Raw genomic sequence first — 15000 nt, forward strand, 5'->3', positions numbered from 1 at the left:
TGTATGACCACACTAGTGCCAGAATGACGAGGCAAGCAAGCAGCTGTTTACACAGAAGGGAAAGTCTATTGAATCTATACCCCCAACTCAAGCTGCTCTTATCCAGCATACTAGAAGAGCAACATACCAGGGTGGACATTGCTGGGGTCAAGCAATTGTTCCAGTGATGAACTTGCCATGTCCAAGTCAATGGAGATGGATGACGACTGATGCTGGCTGGAAGCATTACCAGCCGGATCATCATCTTGTGATGCACTTATTAAATGTTGCCGCAAGAAAGGTTGCAGGTCTAACTGCTCATGCATCAGAGTGGCTCTTAAGTGCACTGCACTTTGCGGTTGTGGTGAAGAATGTGTAATAGATTGATTACGCTACTCAAGGTAGGCAGAATAACTGATTAACCAAAACTTGATATAATGCTCCCAAAAGTCGTGCCACAGCTTCATTGTACTGAAAAATTCAAGATGGCCGCTATTGTTGCAGCCTGCAGTTACTATCACAAGTCATTCATACACCCCTCCACTCAATCCCTATGCCAAATGTACCACGCACCTTTTAAAAATGTATTTGGCAACAATGTTGCTGAGGTGTGGGGTATTTAATATAGTAACGAGAGAAGACGCTGGTTAACTGCAGATGGCCCCCTCTTTTCGAGGTCACGTGATCTGCTTTTAAATACTGAGACTTTCTTACAAAAACTCGTATTTTCTCTGAAAGTGCTTTAACTGCCCACACTAAAGAAAACACTTCCTAACCAGTTTCGTTGTCTTATGATCATTGACAGGTGTTACATGTGAAGCAAACCTAGTCAGAAGAACAGCAGTTTAGTTGTGAAGGCCAAGGTCATAACGAAAATTGCCTTGTCGTGCGTAAAAAATAAAAGCTTATAGTGTCCTGTGTTGAATTGTTAGGTGATGATATCATGATGACAAATATAACTAATACCAATGTAATTTGAAACATTTTGAATTAATAATAGGCCAGAATGGCTATCTTGTAAGTCTAGCCTCGCTTTCATGCATAATGGCTCCTTAAATGGCCTAGACCTAATTTCTGTCAATGGCTCCATATCAAAATCTCTTCAGGTTGCCATAAACAACCTCTGAGCAAAATTTGATGCTTTCTTCACAAAGTGCAGCATTTTTCACATATCCGCCAGACTACCTTTGAATTAGTAGGCACCGTCCTTAATTCGTCAAAATTCACAGTTACTTTTCTTTTTGTTACCTTGAAAACATATTAAAAGATCGGCTTTCCAAAACAAGCGGTTGGCAATTTCACAGATGGCTTTTCGGGACTTTTGAGAAACGGGCCCCTGGTGCCAGAAGATTTTACTTGTCAACTGGCTAGGACGCCTGAAGAGGCAATGGCTTAAGCAGCCGAGTTTTCTGAGTGAAGTAGCCGTCTCTTTTCGTCAGCTGTCAGTACTTACTGAAACCACCGAGAGTGAGACTCGTACTGTAACACAAATGTTGGCATTGTCACACAAGGCAATTATTGTCCTTTTTATATAAGAAAAGAAACTTTAGTATAATAACAATAATTTGAAAGCCTGAGAAATTACCTCACTTAGGTCAATGAGACCAGAAAATTGACGAAACCTTTGATCAATTAGCAGATGGGCCTGTCCAATCGTCGTCCTAATCTGTCCAGTTACTAAAACAAATAACATCAATACATGAGTCATGAAATTCTAGAGGAGATTGGTTTTTGAAGGGAAGATTGAGGTGGGGAATTACAATAATGCTACGCATCTTGTTGGCTGTTTTACCATCGCATATACAACGCACGCTTATGGAATAATAATGCTAAATATTGAGAACAAAGCTGCCTCAATGAACATGACAATCGTACCTTCATCATGAAGATTCTCCTCTTCATTACTGATTTTATCCCATTTTTTACAGGTGTCATTCAGCCTGTCTGTCTCTTGTTTCAAAAGATTCCTAAAATGTGTTGAGTCATGCTCATGTTGATCAGCAGGATCACTCTCCATTGACTCAACATCTGCACAATTAACGGCCACTGGCTGCATCAGGGTTTCTGACATTTCAGTGCTGTTTTCATCGTTTACAACTTCAGCTACACTTTTTTGTCTCTCTGCATCATGGGGCTCTTCCATAGGAATATCACAAGCTGTTGATGGAGGTTTAGTATCATTGATTTCAATACCTTGTCGGTCAATGTTTGAGGAGCCAATTGACTCTTCTGCAACTTCACTTGTATTTTGTGGCTTCCCTGCCTTATCTGGTGCTTCCATTAAACATTCACCTGATGTTGACAATGACTTCTTTTCAACATTATTAGTATTGTCTTCATGTGTACTTGAAATAGCAATTATTGACTTATTATAGGCTGCCACAGCATCTTCCAAACTCTCATCTTGAACTTGCTTGACTTCTGGTTTCTTAGGGCTAAGACTAAAAAGTGATGACGCCGAAGATGGGAACATGAATTCTTCAGCACTGTTTGGACTAAGGGGTTGAAAGGTGAATGTTTTTGATAAATATGTAAATGTATTTACACCAGTCGGAGCTGTGAACTTGAAGTCAGCTGGAGCAAAAGACAAAGTTTCATTTGCAGATATTGCCTCTGACTGCACTCTCTCTACACCTTCTGTGCTTCCTCGTCCAAATGATACAGTATTTTTTAGTGAACCAATGTCAGGCAATTGCTTTCCTTCGCTGCTTTTTGTGTTTTCTACTGATGACATCTGCTCCTTTCCCCTGTCATTTTTGTCACGTTTGGTGAGGCAGGGTTCTTTTGATCCCTCGGCTTTGACCTTCTTGGCTTGTGATCTTGTCTTAACTTGACTCTTCGGTTCAGTTCCGACTGAAAGGAAAGGTAAAAGATTTTAGTACTTTCCATCAAAATGACATACCAAAAGTGTTCCTGGTGCATTTTAGGAGGTACAATTTCACCAGTGAATGAGTCTTGTGATTCTCAACTCATCGCTCTGGGTTCAATTAAAGCAGTGGATGTATAAATTTCCCGAAATCTATTGCAATCTTTCTTATGCACCTGTCACCAGGTGCCCAGGGTGGGGGTTTACAGTGACAGGTGCATTAGTTGAGAGTATTTTGAGTACTCCAAAATCCATATCTTAGCTGGGACAAAAATCTGCATTATTCTGGAATAAAGGTCCTCACCGACATTAGTAAAAACATCCACATTATATACATTGAAATTATACAAACATATTCCACACTGAGACAGCCTATTCGGTGCTTCTCCTCATGAAAATGGCCATTCCATTCCATTGGATGAAAAAGACTAATTTTTAGTCACAAATTGTACCTTGATTGGTGTTGCTAACTGACGGTGGTCTGGAGCGGGAACCTCGACGTGTGACAATACCAGTCTTCTCTGATTTCACTTCACCCTATTACATAAAATTTAACATTTAAGTCAGTTGAAGATCAGGACAAAAAACACAACAAATATCATCATTTCCTCTTACCTTAACCGGTTGTGTAACTTTAGATTTGGGATCAACCCTTTTGACAGGGTGGCTTTTGTTATCATCCCCAGAGGGTGGTGACACCTGTTTTGCAAGCCTAGCTGAGGACCTTGTCACAGGTTTAGCGGATTTATTTGGGGCAAATTGTGCAGGCTTCATAAGTGGAATCATTCCATTTGCAGGATTCTTCGATGCAGTGGCAAACAAATTAGCATCTTTTTCATGTTTAACTTGTCGCACCACAAATGATTTCTTCTGAGGTTCACTTTGTTTCTTTTGCTTTCTTTCTTCGCGCCACTTAAGTAATTTTTCCCTTCTACTGAGCTGAGGTTGAGGGTGATTTCCTCTTTGGTTTTCTGCAAGAGAGAATTATCATCTCAAACTTGACTATTTTTGCTCATATAGAATCCGAAAACCTTCAAGCATAAACTGGTTTACTTGTGTGAAACTGATAAAAGGAAAACGAGGCTTACACTGAGGTATAAAAGGCAACCGTCTGTGAATCTCTTTCTGAGCCCCAGCAAAAGAATCACACATATGACTTGCAATTGTATAATATACACTTTGGTCCATAACCGAACCGAAAGAAAAACACATGTTTGACTGGCTAGATTTTTTTCCAGTGCAGGGTGAAGAGAACACAACCCGATTCTAAACGAATAATCCGCTTTAGCTTCCTTCCTAGGACTTTGCGGGAGAGTCACAACTCAACGTTCACCGATTGCGATCAAAATGAAAATCATTTCATTATTTGCGTTTTTTAACTCTGATCTGTTGCCCATTTATGAAAATGGCGGGTTTGCAATTTTGCTAACGTTAGTCGTTACAATGTACTGTTACATGAACATTTGCAATCATGAACAATGGCTTATTTTTAAATACACGTTACCAGCAGTTTTGGTTTCCATTTCACTATTTGTGGTATCAGACACGTTTTCATCAACCAGCGGCGATAGAGGCATCCTTCTTCGTTTGGAAACTTCATCCATTCTGGAAAGATGGCGGTTTTCGCTCGCTCGCTGGGCCCTGACATTTCGATTTGTGGACGCTCCCAATTTTCCACGACATTTGTAGGAAGACTGATGGTCGTAGTTGAACTTCTTCGCCGCAATTTTTTCCATTATCTACCGGATAGTGCTTATTCTAATGCCTGTGTTGATTGCAAAGTTGCTTTATCGTCTACGATTGACTGATTTTAGAGAAATTCTTGTTTAAAAACCTCAACAGAGTCCACAAAAACCAACCATGTCAATTGCTTCTTCGTTCGAATTTGGGTCCAACGTTTTGCTTCACAGCGATTGGGCAAATTTGAATATAACTACCAATCATATTTACGCAATTAAAGCACGTGATATGATTTTCTGACACAACTTTCGACATGTCACAGATGCCTTCTGCGGCCAATGCTGTAAACATGGGAGCTGCGAAAATAACACTGTCTCCCATCGGAATTGTTGTCATCGGTCTTGTAGTTGTCGCATTTGTCTTCTACTTGTCCACTGACGGAGGTGCCAGCGAATTTTCAAATGGTTATTCTGCTGGAGAAGACACAATCTCGATGAAACATCTCATTCAAACAGGAATATATCTTGCCGAAAAAGGAGGAGAGGTTGTCCGGAAAATCCGCCGTGGTGAAGATATTGGGGTAAGTTAAAATCCCTGCCAATTAATGGAATATTACCAGAAGTCGTCCAACGGGTGAAAGAAGATAAATGCAAGTGAAGTAGTGTGCGTCGTGGTTTAGATCAGTCCTGTTTGCTGTGTATTTGTTTAGCCGGATTTAATTTTCTAGCTAGTGTGCATATTTTAAGTGGCATTCTTGAGTATTTTTAACTTAATAGTTATCTTATGAACTTGGTTGATAGTGTTATATCATGTTCATAAAGCTGTTTTGGATGCGCTGCCTCGTGGCAAAAAAATGAAAGTGCAATGACAAGGTTTACATTGTAAACTTTCAACGTGTACACTAATTGATAATTTACACAGATCTACAAGTACTTACAGTAATGCTTGAGGAAGAGAACATACTTAAACCGAACAATTCTTTGCTGGACCTGTTACCCCTGAAAATAAACTTATATTGAGTTTTGAATGATTTACAATGCAGCTAGAGAAACATGTCCCATAAAATTGTTGAAAGTTCACTTTTCATTTGTTGATTCTTCATTGCTCCCATTATCATAGCAACATAATTGTGCCCTAAACAATTTTACACCAGTGTGAGGATAGAGCAGTCATGAGAGAGTGTTTTGAGACTGTTGCAACCTCTAATGGTTTAGACAGAAATCAAATTAAAATGAAAATTTAAATATTCCTCTCCAAGAACAGTCTTCAGAGAGTGTGAGACTTTGGCCCATTGGTCATGGAGTTGACAAAGACATGGTGTTACAAATTACATAAGGTATATTCTTGGGAGATGTATAAGACAAACTGGGCTGATAAGACGTTTTATTAATTTTTAAACCTCAAACAAACATGATGAAAGAATTACCCTATCAATGATATTTGACTACCTGGATCAAGAGTGCTTGTAAATTATTAATATTTATGTACAGACCTTTTGCTAGTGCCATCTCAGTCTATACTGAATTGTGTTGGTATCTATTGAGTTGAGATTTTTTTCCATGATTGGTTTCCTGTACAATTTAGTCTTCAATTCCTATTTGCATTTGCATAATCTCCACATAATATTATCCAAAATGAATGTTGTATGGCACTTGCAATATTGGAGAATAAAACACATATAAAAAAGTTTGTCTATACTGCAGGGCTCGAAATTGCGACTAACTTATCTCAGGAAGTCGCAAATTTGCAACTTGTTGTTACCTTCGCTCTTTTGGAACAAAAGGGTTAGCAGTTGCCACTTTGCTGCTACTTTTGCTAAAATAAATGAATGAAATGACAAAGTTATTTTGTTTCTTGTGGTGAATTTCCTCTGAAGATAGCGTAATTGTAGAGTAATTTAGCTGCGATGTTACGTGCACAGCTCCATTCTTTTGATCATTCGCCATTTTCAGCGGTTTCTTTACACCCAAGTATTGTAGGCTCATATTTTTTGGCTAAATCGCTGACAACACAATGCAGCGCAGCCAAATTGCGACTAAATTTCTGTATCTTGTTGCAAAATTGTGACTGGATTTTTTCGTTAATTTCGAGCCCTGTACCGAGTAGGTGTAATAGGTTTGTAGCAGTAAATTGTTGAAAACCTGCAGTCTTAACCCTTAATTAAGCCCTGAGGTGCCCCCATAGACGATTAAAATCTATAACTGGTAATTGGGAGTTAATTGAAAGGGGTTAACTCCAACTCCAGCTCTGATGTCAAGTTCTCAGATATATGTATCTTTCCTTTCTTTTTAGGAAGGAAGTAAAGGGAAAACACGTGAAGGAGCGAACAACCCTGTGACACTAGGAGACATGCTTTCGCACGAGACCATGTATTATGGCTTCAAAAAGGCATTCCCTAACTTGAATGTGGTGTCAGAGGAACATGACCATGGAGAAATTGACATTAATGAGGTGGAGAAACCTAATACACGAGACATCGATATTGACAGTAGCCTCCAATTTAATAAAGGAAATGAAATGGTTTCATCAGGGAATCTCTTAGTTTGGATTGATCCTCTTGATGCCACACAAGAATACACAGAAAACTTAGTTAAATATGTGACCACCATGGTTTGTATTTCCATCAAAGGAAAGCCAGTGGCAGGGATTATTCACAAGCCATTTCTTGGGGAAACATATTGGGCTTGGGTGGGTCATGGATCATCTCAGAACATTAAGGTTCCTGAAAAAAGAGAGACTGCTTTAAAGGAACCAAGAATCATAGTTTCAAGGTCACATGCTGGCAAAGTAAATGCCACTGTGAGAGAAGCATTTGGTCCAAAATCAAAAGTGATACCAGCAGGTGGTGCAGGTTTCAAGGTGTTGTCGCTATTTCAAGGCGAAGCTGATGCTTATGTCCATGTGACTTTGATAAAGAAGTGGGACATCTGTGCTGGGGATGCCATATTAAGAACATTAGGTGGAAAAATGACAACTTTAGATGACAAAGAAATAGAATACGGTGACGAGGAGAAACCGCGTAACGAGGGAGGACTTCTTGCTGCCATACATGACCATAAGGAGTTTCAAGACGAAGTAGCACAAAAGCTGAAATCATAGAAACCGATGACAAAACTGTGCAGTTGAATTTATCAAAAGGGACCTTAAGATCGGAGGACAAGGACGACTAGGATGGCGAGTTTTCCGTTCTGAGCAAATGCATTTCGAAAAATGTCGGCCTCCAAACCTTATGCGCAATTTCTCAGTATGACAAAACTTGTTCTTGTAGTTGTCCTTGTTCTCCGATTTAAAGGTCCCTACTGTTTCAGACAAGAGATCGGTATCAACCTTGAGTTAAAGAAAACAACAAGAGGTGGTCATCTGATGAGACAAAATTAAGAAATTGAAGGGCTCATTGTGTCATCAGATTACTGCCCTTTTTCAAGGTCTAGCTGGCACCTCTCAACTGACAAAATGTTGAGAGTCAGTCTTACACACAAAAAATGAAGGATGGAATGGAACCTTTTTTTCTCTTTTTGTTTGTTCTATTTGACCTCACTTTTTGTATACCATGTATGGTCTGGTCATGATTAATGTAGGAAATTGCATTTATCTCTAGTATAACGCAGCAGGAGTAAATTTATACAAATTGGATAAGCCGTAACGCTTTTCTTCCTAAAATTGCCACTTGTTTATTTGACTCTTTCTAACACCAGACAATTATACTTGTCACTAGGAGCCCTTTAGGAAAGTGTTACGATCTATCATAGCCCTTTATCAAAGCATTAATGTTAAAGAGACATACCAGTAGTTTTTGAGTGGACGTGAATGTTGTTTTGGGTAGGGTCGTACTTCCTATGGTTTTCTGTGCTAAATCCATTATCTTTGTTCATTTTATTGCTCTTTTGGCCAATCCTGAACCACCCCATTGATGAATACAATCGTCTGGCATTGGACAGAGTAGAATCTATCAATTCTCAGTCCCTTGGAGTCATTTGGTTAAGGATTTGAAATTGTACAGTTTGGGTGTTTTTCAGGTACCAGTATTTATTTCACATTTTATTAACACGAATATCTTTCAAGTCTACAACATCCAAAAACAGCCAGCTGGTACGATGGCAAAAGCACCTATAAAATACCAGTAAAGGCTTTTGTGTTGCATAAGCTTATGACTTCCATGGGATCAAATTGATGAAAATTTTACATTTTTATCCAGGAGTGGTTGTTGTGTCAAGTTTTAGAACTTTTTACCCTCTTGCGTGGAAGTACATATGATAATCCAAATTTAAGTAGAGTTAAACTTTATTTCCTATGGTATTTAAAAGTTCTTTATGGGGGTTTTAAGGCTTAGAATAGTTTTATAATTTGGTACAAGTTGGGACTCGAAGATTATATTAGATATGTGAAATAATTCAACATACGCATACATGTATACTTTGTCAGACCAGGAAAAAGTTGAAGTAAAAATTTATAAAATAGGGATCTCGCTAGACATTTGTATAGAGAAGTTTTGGAGACCACTTTTCAAAGTAGACACTTTCAAAGGAGTAAAGAAGACTATTGTTTTCTTGTTTTTTGTTTTTGTTTTTTTTTTTGACAATGACATTATGGAAGAGATGTTTTCCCCATGGTGACTCAAGATACTTGGAAAAATCCACGTTCTCCTGTATTATAATAGTTGAATGTTACCTTAACACTATCATCTGCTTCACTTCAATGATAAGATTATTACTGTCAACATTATATTTGCATTATTGTCTGGTTCCAGTAATTATTCAATATTGCCCTTCAAGTTTTAAAGGATCAGGAGTCAGTGATTGTCATGGCTTCAAAAGAAAATAGACTTTTTAATGGTTTTGATAAGTTACATGATTTTACAGTAATTCTATGCTGTGACCATGTTGGAATAAATACTTTAGAAATAATTATTGTGCTCATGACCAAAATTTTGCTTTCCCATTCGTACATCTCAAGTCTTAACTCATCAACCCCTCAACGCCCTAGGTGGTTTAGTAATGCCCTGTTTCAAGAATTGACTTGCAATGCACTTTTGAAAAACAGCCCATGTTTTATATACCTTTACTAGGGAGCTTACGCAAAGACGATGACAATGCCAACAAGAATATTCTACAAAAACATTTAGTCCCTCTATTGTAATAATTTCGTAATAACCCAGAGTCATTCAGAATGAAAAGTGTGTATCAACATTGCAGGAATACATATAAAATTGGCATGAATGGTGTTGTTGTTTGGGAAGAAAACTAACAATGTCCTGTCAGGTTGTTACTCTTCCTCAACACAACCTCCAATAATTATAGTCCAATTCTTGTTGTCAGGGCGAGGACAGCAAAGAAAAGTGCCAGAATGTGAAACACATGTGCCTGGTGTCCAGAGCCTTTGTTTTTGTTCATAAGCCCATTGTTTTGTGGCATTCTCGCAGCCCTTGTCATCATCCTTGTGTAAGCTTCCTAATGATGCACTTCCGAGGCCAGTCTGTTCATTAAAGCCTATGTTTTTTCCAGCTTAATTTAGAGTGATAAATAGGCAAACTTTTGCTGATGCCATTTATTACATTTTGTCTCATTAACATAAGAGTTTGCTGACAGAAGGCCTCTTGAATTCTAAAGCTAAAAGAACACGCTAAACTTAGAGAGAACTGCCCACTCAATTGGCAAATTAAAGAATACATACTATATCATAGTGGTATAGTAAAAGATCATTATTAACAAATAAGTACTAGTCCATTATTTCAATTTCAATTTGTAATACACATCAGTGCAATATTAAATAGCCTGTAAATATGTTGTTTGTGCTCAATGCTTTCAAATCTTCATGTGCTTTACTTTATAGACTATAAATATTTTTTCCATATAAAACTATAGTTATTATTAATTTTCTGTACTCTCATTAACAGCTTTTGTCCAGCTGGGCCAATAAGCATCTTCCAAATAAGACTGATCACTCTTCTTGATGTCCTTTTCCCATTCTGCTTCACACTTCTTGTACAACAACATTGCCGCCATAGCATCTTCAACTGAATCGTGCTCATTCACTTGAATATCCCACTTCAATAACTGTCTAGACAGACGTTTTAGGGAAGGAGCGGAGTTTCTAGGAAAGCCGGCTAAAGCTCTTAGTGGTATATGCTTTGATGTGTCCCTGATGAGTTCCGATGAGTGCTTCAATCGAAGAACTTTCAAGTCATTTTGCAGTGCATGCCCCACTAGAACACGATTTTTGATGATTCGCTTGACCCTATTTCTCGCTGAGCAAAAGGCAATGGCATTTTTCATGTTTCTTGGGCAAATGCCGCTCCACTGTGTTCTGTAATCCGTAATTGGTTGGCTGGGTTTAACGTACGTATCGAAAAGAACACATCCATCGTAGTCTACAATACTACATCGCCCAAGAGCGTTCGATTTCTTGTCTCCTACACCAACCATTTCACAGTCCAACGCAACGGGGCCATTGTCATTGGAGGCCTTACAATGACTCTTTACCATTCCTGGGCTACTTACCAAACTTCTCACTTCATCCTTAGAACGTAATAACAAGCTTGAAGTGCAAGGGGAGCTCCTATCCTCAGAAACTGTTTCAAGATTCTTGGGGGACATTTCAACGACCGCTTCAACACAACAGTTTTATTCGTTAATATCCCTTGACTGTCGTTTAAATTCGGATTTTTTGGCAAACTAATTCCCCCTCTATCGATGGCTTCCTTACCACGATGTTACATACCATGGAAAAGCCTTGCGATGATAGTAAATTACAAACACCGGTGAACATAAGTCGCCACGTGGTGAAATCCGGCCGCCATGTTGGTCATTGTGAAATGGGAAAGACTGGGAACTAGGAGTTCTCCGGTTCTTCCTTTCCCACAGGCACCCCAAGCTTAGTGTGAGGAAAAGCCATCAAAAATTTGAAGATTTGTATGGGAATCCGAAAAGATAATTTTCCGAAAAAATTAAATTCAAAAGCCTAGCCTTATTGCCATTGTGGGTCGCTTCCTTCCTGTGTGCAAGCTGTTGACGAACTCTCGACACAAACCTCTGCTGACAAGTTCCAACTGAATGAAACTAAGTGCAAGGAACTACGTATAACATTCAGCCACTCTAGGAAGAACTTTGATCCAATTAAGGTTAACGGTCAGAATTTAGAATGCGTGAAGCATGCTAAGATCTTTTGTTTGCAGATATCTAGCGATCTTACGTGGAATAACCACATATCTGAGATCGTAAGCGCCTGTATTTTCTGCGCAAGCTAAAGCGATCACATGTTAGGTCGGAAGAACTTTAATTCAGTTTGCTGTTGTACTTAACTTGTATAAGGCCTGTTACTGAATACGCATGCCCTGTTTATCATCAAAGCCCCCGAACTCTTGCCCAGGAGATCGCGGACTCAATAGCGACAAGTGTAAGGAGCTCAGGATATCTTTTGCAAAAGATGAGCCCCAGTTTGCGTCCATTGTAGTAGATGGTAAAGAACTAGAGAGGGTGACTGGTGCTAAACTACTAGGTTTGACCATATCGAGCAACTTTACGTGGAACAATCATATTAGTGACGTAATCATGAGAGTGTCAAAGCGTCTGTATTTCTTAGTGCAGTTAAAAAGATCAAGAGTTCCTCGGCAGGATATTTCCACCTTTTACACTGCTTGTATACGCTCTGTTCTTACGTACGCAGCACCTGTCTTTTTTATGCCCTGCCAAAGTACCTAAAAGACGAGTTGGTACGAGTTGAAAAGCGGGCCATGTCTATAATATGCTCAGGACTACCCTACCAGGAGGCCATCGAACTAGTGAACATTGTCCCTATTGTAGATTTCATCACCAGGCTATGCACTAATACTTTCGACACCATTATTAAGGACTCTGAACATCTGAACCGTCACGTTATATTCTAAGGTGCAACAGGCGTTTTACCGTACTTAAATGCAAGACAGATCGTCTTAGAAATAGTTTTATTATTAGATCTTGTATTGATAATATATATATATAGATTCTTAGTTTCCCTTTTTATCATATTCGTTATACTTTTATTTTATTGTGCTTAGCTCTATAAATACTTTTTATCGATTTATTATTTGTAAATAGGCAATTCAGCCTTCAGGCTGCAATGTATTGATCATTAAACTATCTATCTCTCTATCTCTCTCTCTCTCTTCAAACTTTCAATGCACAGCACAAAAAAATTACAAAGATCAACGATTCGTCGTCTTTGTGCTATCCGTTTCTTTCATTTCATCAGCTCTAGTAATTCCAGCTTCCAAAATATGAAAAAAAAAACTAAGCAAAACAAAAAAGCTGGCTGGCTGGCTGCCAATTGACCGGGTGAAATGGTTGTGCACATGCGTAATGTGTTGACCACACCGGGTTGGTGTTATGGTCAATCTCGACCCCAGATCTCTTCTCTCTTGCGCATACTGAGGGGAAGAAGTGTCTTCTCATTGGATTTTGTGACGAACAATGAAAAGCGTCTCTGATTTGTGCATTGATGTTAGTAAGAGGAGTGAGCAGGCGCCGTAAGGTTCAAATAGCCAATTTTTGGCTGTAAGAACCCTACGGCGCATGTTTTCCTACATAGAGTTTCCCAGAGCCTCGGGTCATGCGCAGACATAAGATCTGAGGCTCTGGTTACGAGAATGGTGTTATGGTGTGCCACTTTGCCTTTTTTTTTTGTTTTTCGCTTTGCAAAATATGACCCTTCAGATAAAGTAATGCAATACAAAATGGTGACAAAACCGTTCAGAAATCAAGTGGTTAATGCCATATCGTTTTTTGCCTTAAATCAATTACTCTGTGTCGGAAAAAAAAATGAATTCTCCCTATTCGCTGTAGTTCCGGTTACAAAATTGACTCTTCTGACCATATCCGCAAATGCAAGCGCCTTTTATTTCCATACAAAGGCCGGAATTTTCTTTTTATTTACGTCGATCATTACAACACAGCGTATTACATACTGGAGCGCAATAGTTTGGACAAGGAGGCGGACATGTCTTTGGCTCTACCATCTCTTGCGTTGCTTGCGCCGGAATATTCTGTGGCAGCTGCCCCGCGGAATAATCTTGGTATGGCATTGGTAGAGGGCGATACGCGTTTACGGATGGAATTAGCTGCGAGGAAAAGCCATTCGAAGAGAATGCTTGTGGAGTCTGAGAACTTCCCCCCAAAGGTTGGAGACCCGGTGATGCAGGTTGGGGATTAGGTGTTTGTGTTTGTGCTTGAAACTGCTGTCCGGAAACTGGAAAAGGCGAGGACGCCGGATATCCCTGGTTAAAAACAGGAACCGGGACCGGCTGGGGACGGGAAATAGTTAGAATAGGTCGATAGAGTCTGATCTTCCAAGTTGTCTGAGGGGAAGTCAATGGGTAAGGAGGACGAGGAGCAAAACCTTGAGAGGAATACCCCTGGGGAGCCTGCCCCTGGGGAGCATACCCCTGTTGAACATACCCCTGCTGATTGAACGGATACCCCTGCTGATTGAACGGCTGACGATTATAGCTCTGAAAGCCATACCCTTGTGGACTAAAACGCTGTGGAACGAATCCCTGAGAACCACCCCCTTGGGCTACATATCTTGTAAGAGGAAGCACAGGCGTGACTGGTCCCATCTGAGGGGTCTTCTCGTGTGATTTTTTGGAAGATTCGTCCTCTTTCTCTTTGCCTTTTTGTTTGTTTTTTCCCTTTGGATTCTTGTCATGGTGTTTTCCTACAGGGTTTGGTTGGCTGGGCCGTGGGGGCATGTACCTCGGAGGCAACGGGGCTGGTTGGTTATATTGTGGCGCATAAGGAAAAGTGAAGACCGTGCCTTGTAACTGAACGGGTGATTTCAAATCTGGTAAATCCTGATTAGCTTTCTTGTTTGGTGCTATAGGAAAGGACACTGGTGCAGCGAGACTCAGCCGCGGCATCGGCATTTGTTGTTGTTGCGGTGTATTTGCGGGCCACAATTGAGTGTACATTGGACTTGAATTCGGTTGGTATGCCTGTGGAGATTGATTCATGGCTTGTGGGACCATTGGCACAAGTAAGTATCGAAGCGAAGTTTTTGGCGCGTTGGAAGTGACTTGACTTTGTAGAGGCTGTGGCTGAGATGAAAACAGGTAAGGATTGTCTCGTTGTTGCGCGGGAAATAATAACGAAGACAACTTGGGTCTAGGGGGCACTGGAAATTGCGGTGGTGGTATCGTTGGCTGAGGTACAAAGTGAGGTTGCTGGAGAGATTGGTAGGGCTGTGGTTGCACGGGAACTCGATACTGGTATTGCGAAAGAGGCGGATGATATTGGGCTGGCGCAGGTAATACACGATATAGTCCCTGTATAGGTTTTGAGTAAAGTGCGCCATCGTTCACGAGAAACGGGTTTTGAGAAGGGTTAGCGGGAAACTGATTGGGTAGGTTGTAACGGGCCTGGGGGCTGGCAGGAGAGCTGAAAACAGATTGCTGTGAGAGCTGCCGTTGTTGAACCCCAAACATTCCTCCTGGAGGGCTTGTTAAA

The 15000-nt window shown here is 40.1% G+C and overlaps 4 protein-coding genes across 4 annotated transcripts in view; 1 reads left to right on the forward strand and 3 right to left on the reverse strand.

The window, feature by feature from the left end:
* LOC138047221 (disks large-associated protein 5-like) overlaps positions 1-4732 on the reverse strand; it is a 26275-nt gene extending 21543 nt beyond the window's left edge. The window contains exons 1-5 of the mRNA XM_068893973.1: positions 4350-4732; positions 3461-3816; positions 3298-3382; positions 1855-2832; positions 1565-1656 (exon numbers count right to left, since the gene is read on the reverse strand). Coding sequence (XP_068750074.1) covers positions 1565-1656; positions 1855-2832; positions 3298-3382; positions 3461-3816; positions 4350-4581 — 1743 coding nt within the window. The 5' untranslated portion in view covers positions 4582-4732. The remainder of the gene's footprint in view (positions 1-1564; positions 1657-1854; positions 2833-3297; positions 3383-3460; positions 3817-4349) is intronic.
* Positions 4733-4823: 91 nt separating this feature from the next.
* Positions 4824-9429, forward strand: LOC138047224 (inositol monophosphatase 3-like). The gene is made up of 2 exons (XM_068893976.1): positions 4824-5105; positions 6818-9429. The coding sequence occupies exons 1-2, from the start codon at positions 4839-4841 to the stop codon at positions 7622-7624; spliced, it is 1074 nt and encodes a 357-aa protein (XP_068750077.1). The 5' UTR covers positions 4824-4838; the 3' UTR covers positions 7625-9429.
* LOC138047225 (uncharacterized) lies at positions 9060-11254 on the reverse strand. The gene has a single exon (XM_068893977.1). It carries the CDS (start codon positions 11116-11118, stop codon positions 10393-10395), a length of 726 nt encoding a protein of 241 aa, XP_068750078.1. The 5' UTR covers positions 11119-11254; the 3' UTR covers positions 9060-10392.
* Positions 11255-12490: 1236 nt separating this feature from the next.
* Positions 12491-15000, reverse strand: part of LOC138044830 (uncharacterized) — a 23849-nt gene continuing 21339 nt past the window's right edge. The window contains exon 11 of the mRNA XM_068891247.1: positions 12491-15000. This exon is cut by the window's right edge and continues 100 nt beyond it. Within this exon, the coding sequence (XP_068747348.1) occupies positions 13425-15000 (1576 nt within the window). The 3' untranslated portion in view covers positions 12491-13424.

This window comes from Montipora capricornis, chromosome 4, assembly GCF_036669925.1.
Source record: "Montipora capricornis isolate CH-2021 chromosome 4, ASM3666992v2, whole genome shotgun sequence".
NCBI lineage: Eukaryota > Metazoa > Cnidaria > Anthozoa > Scleractinia > Acroporidae > Montipora > Montipora capricornis.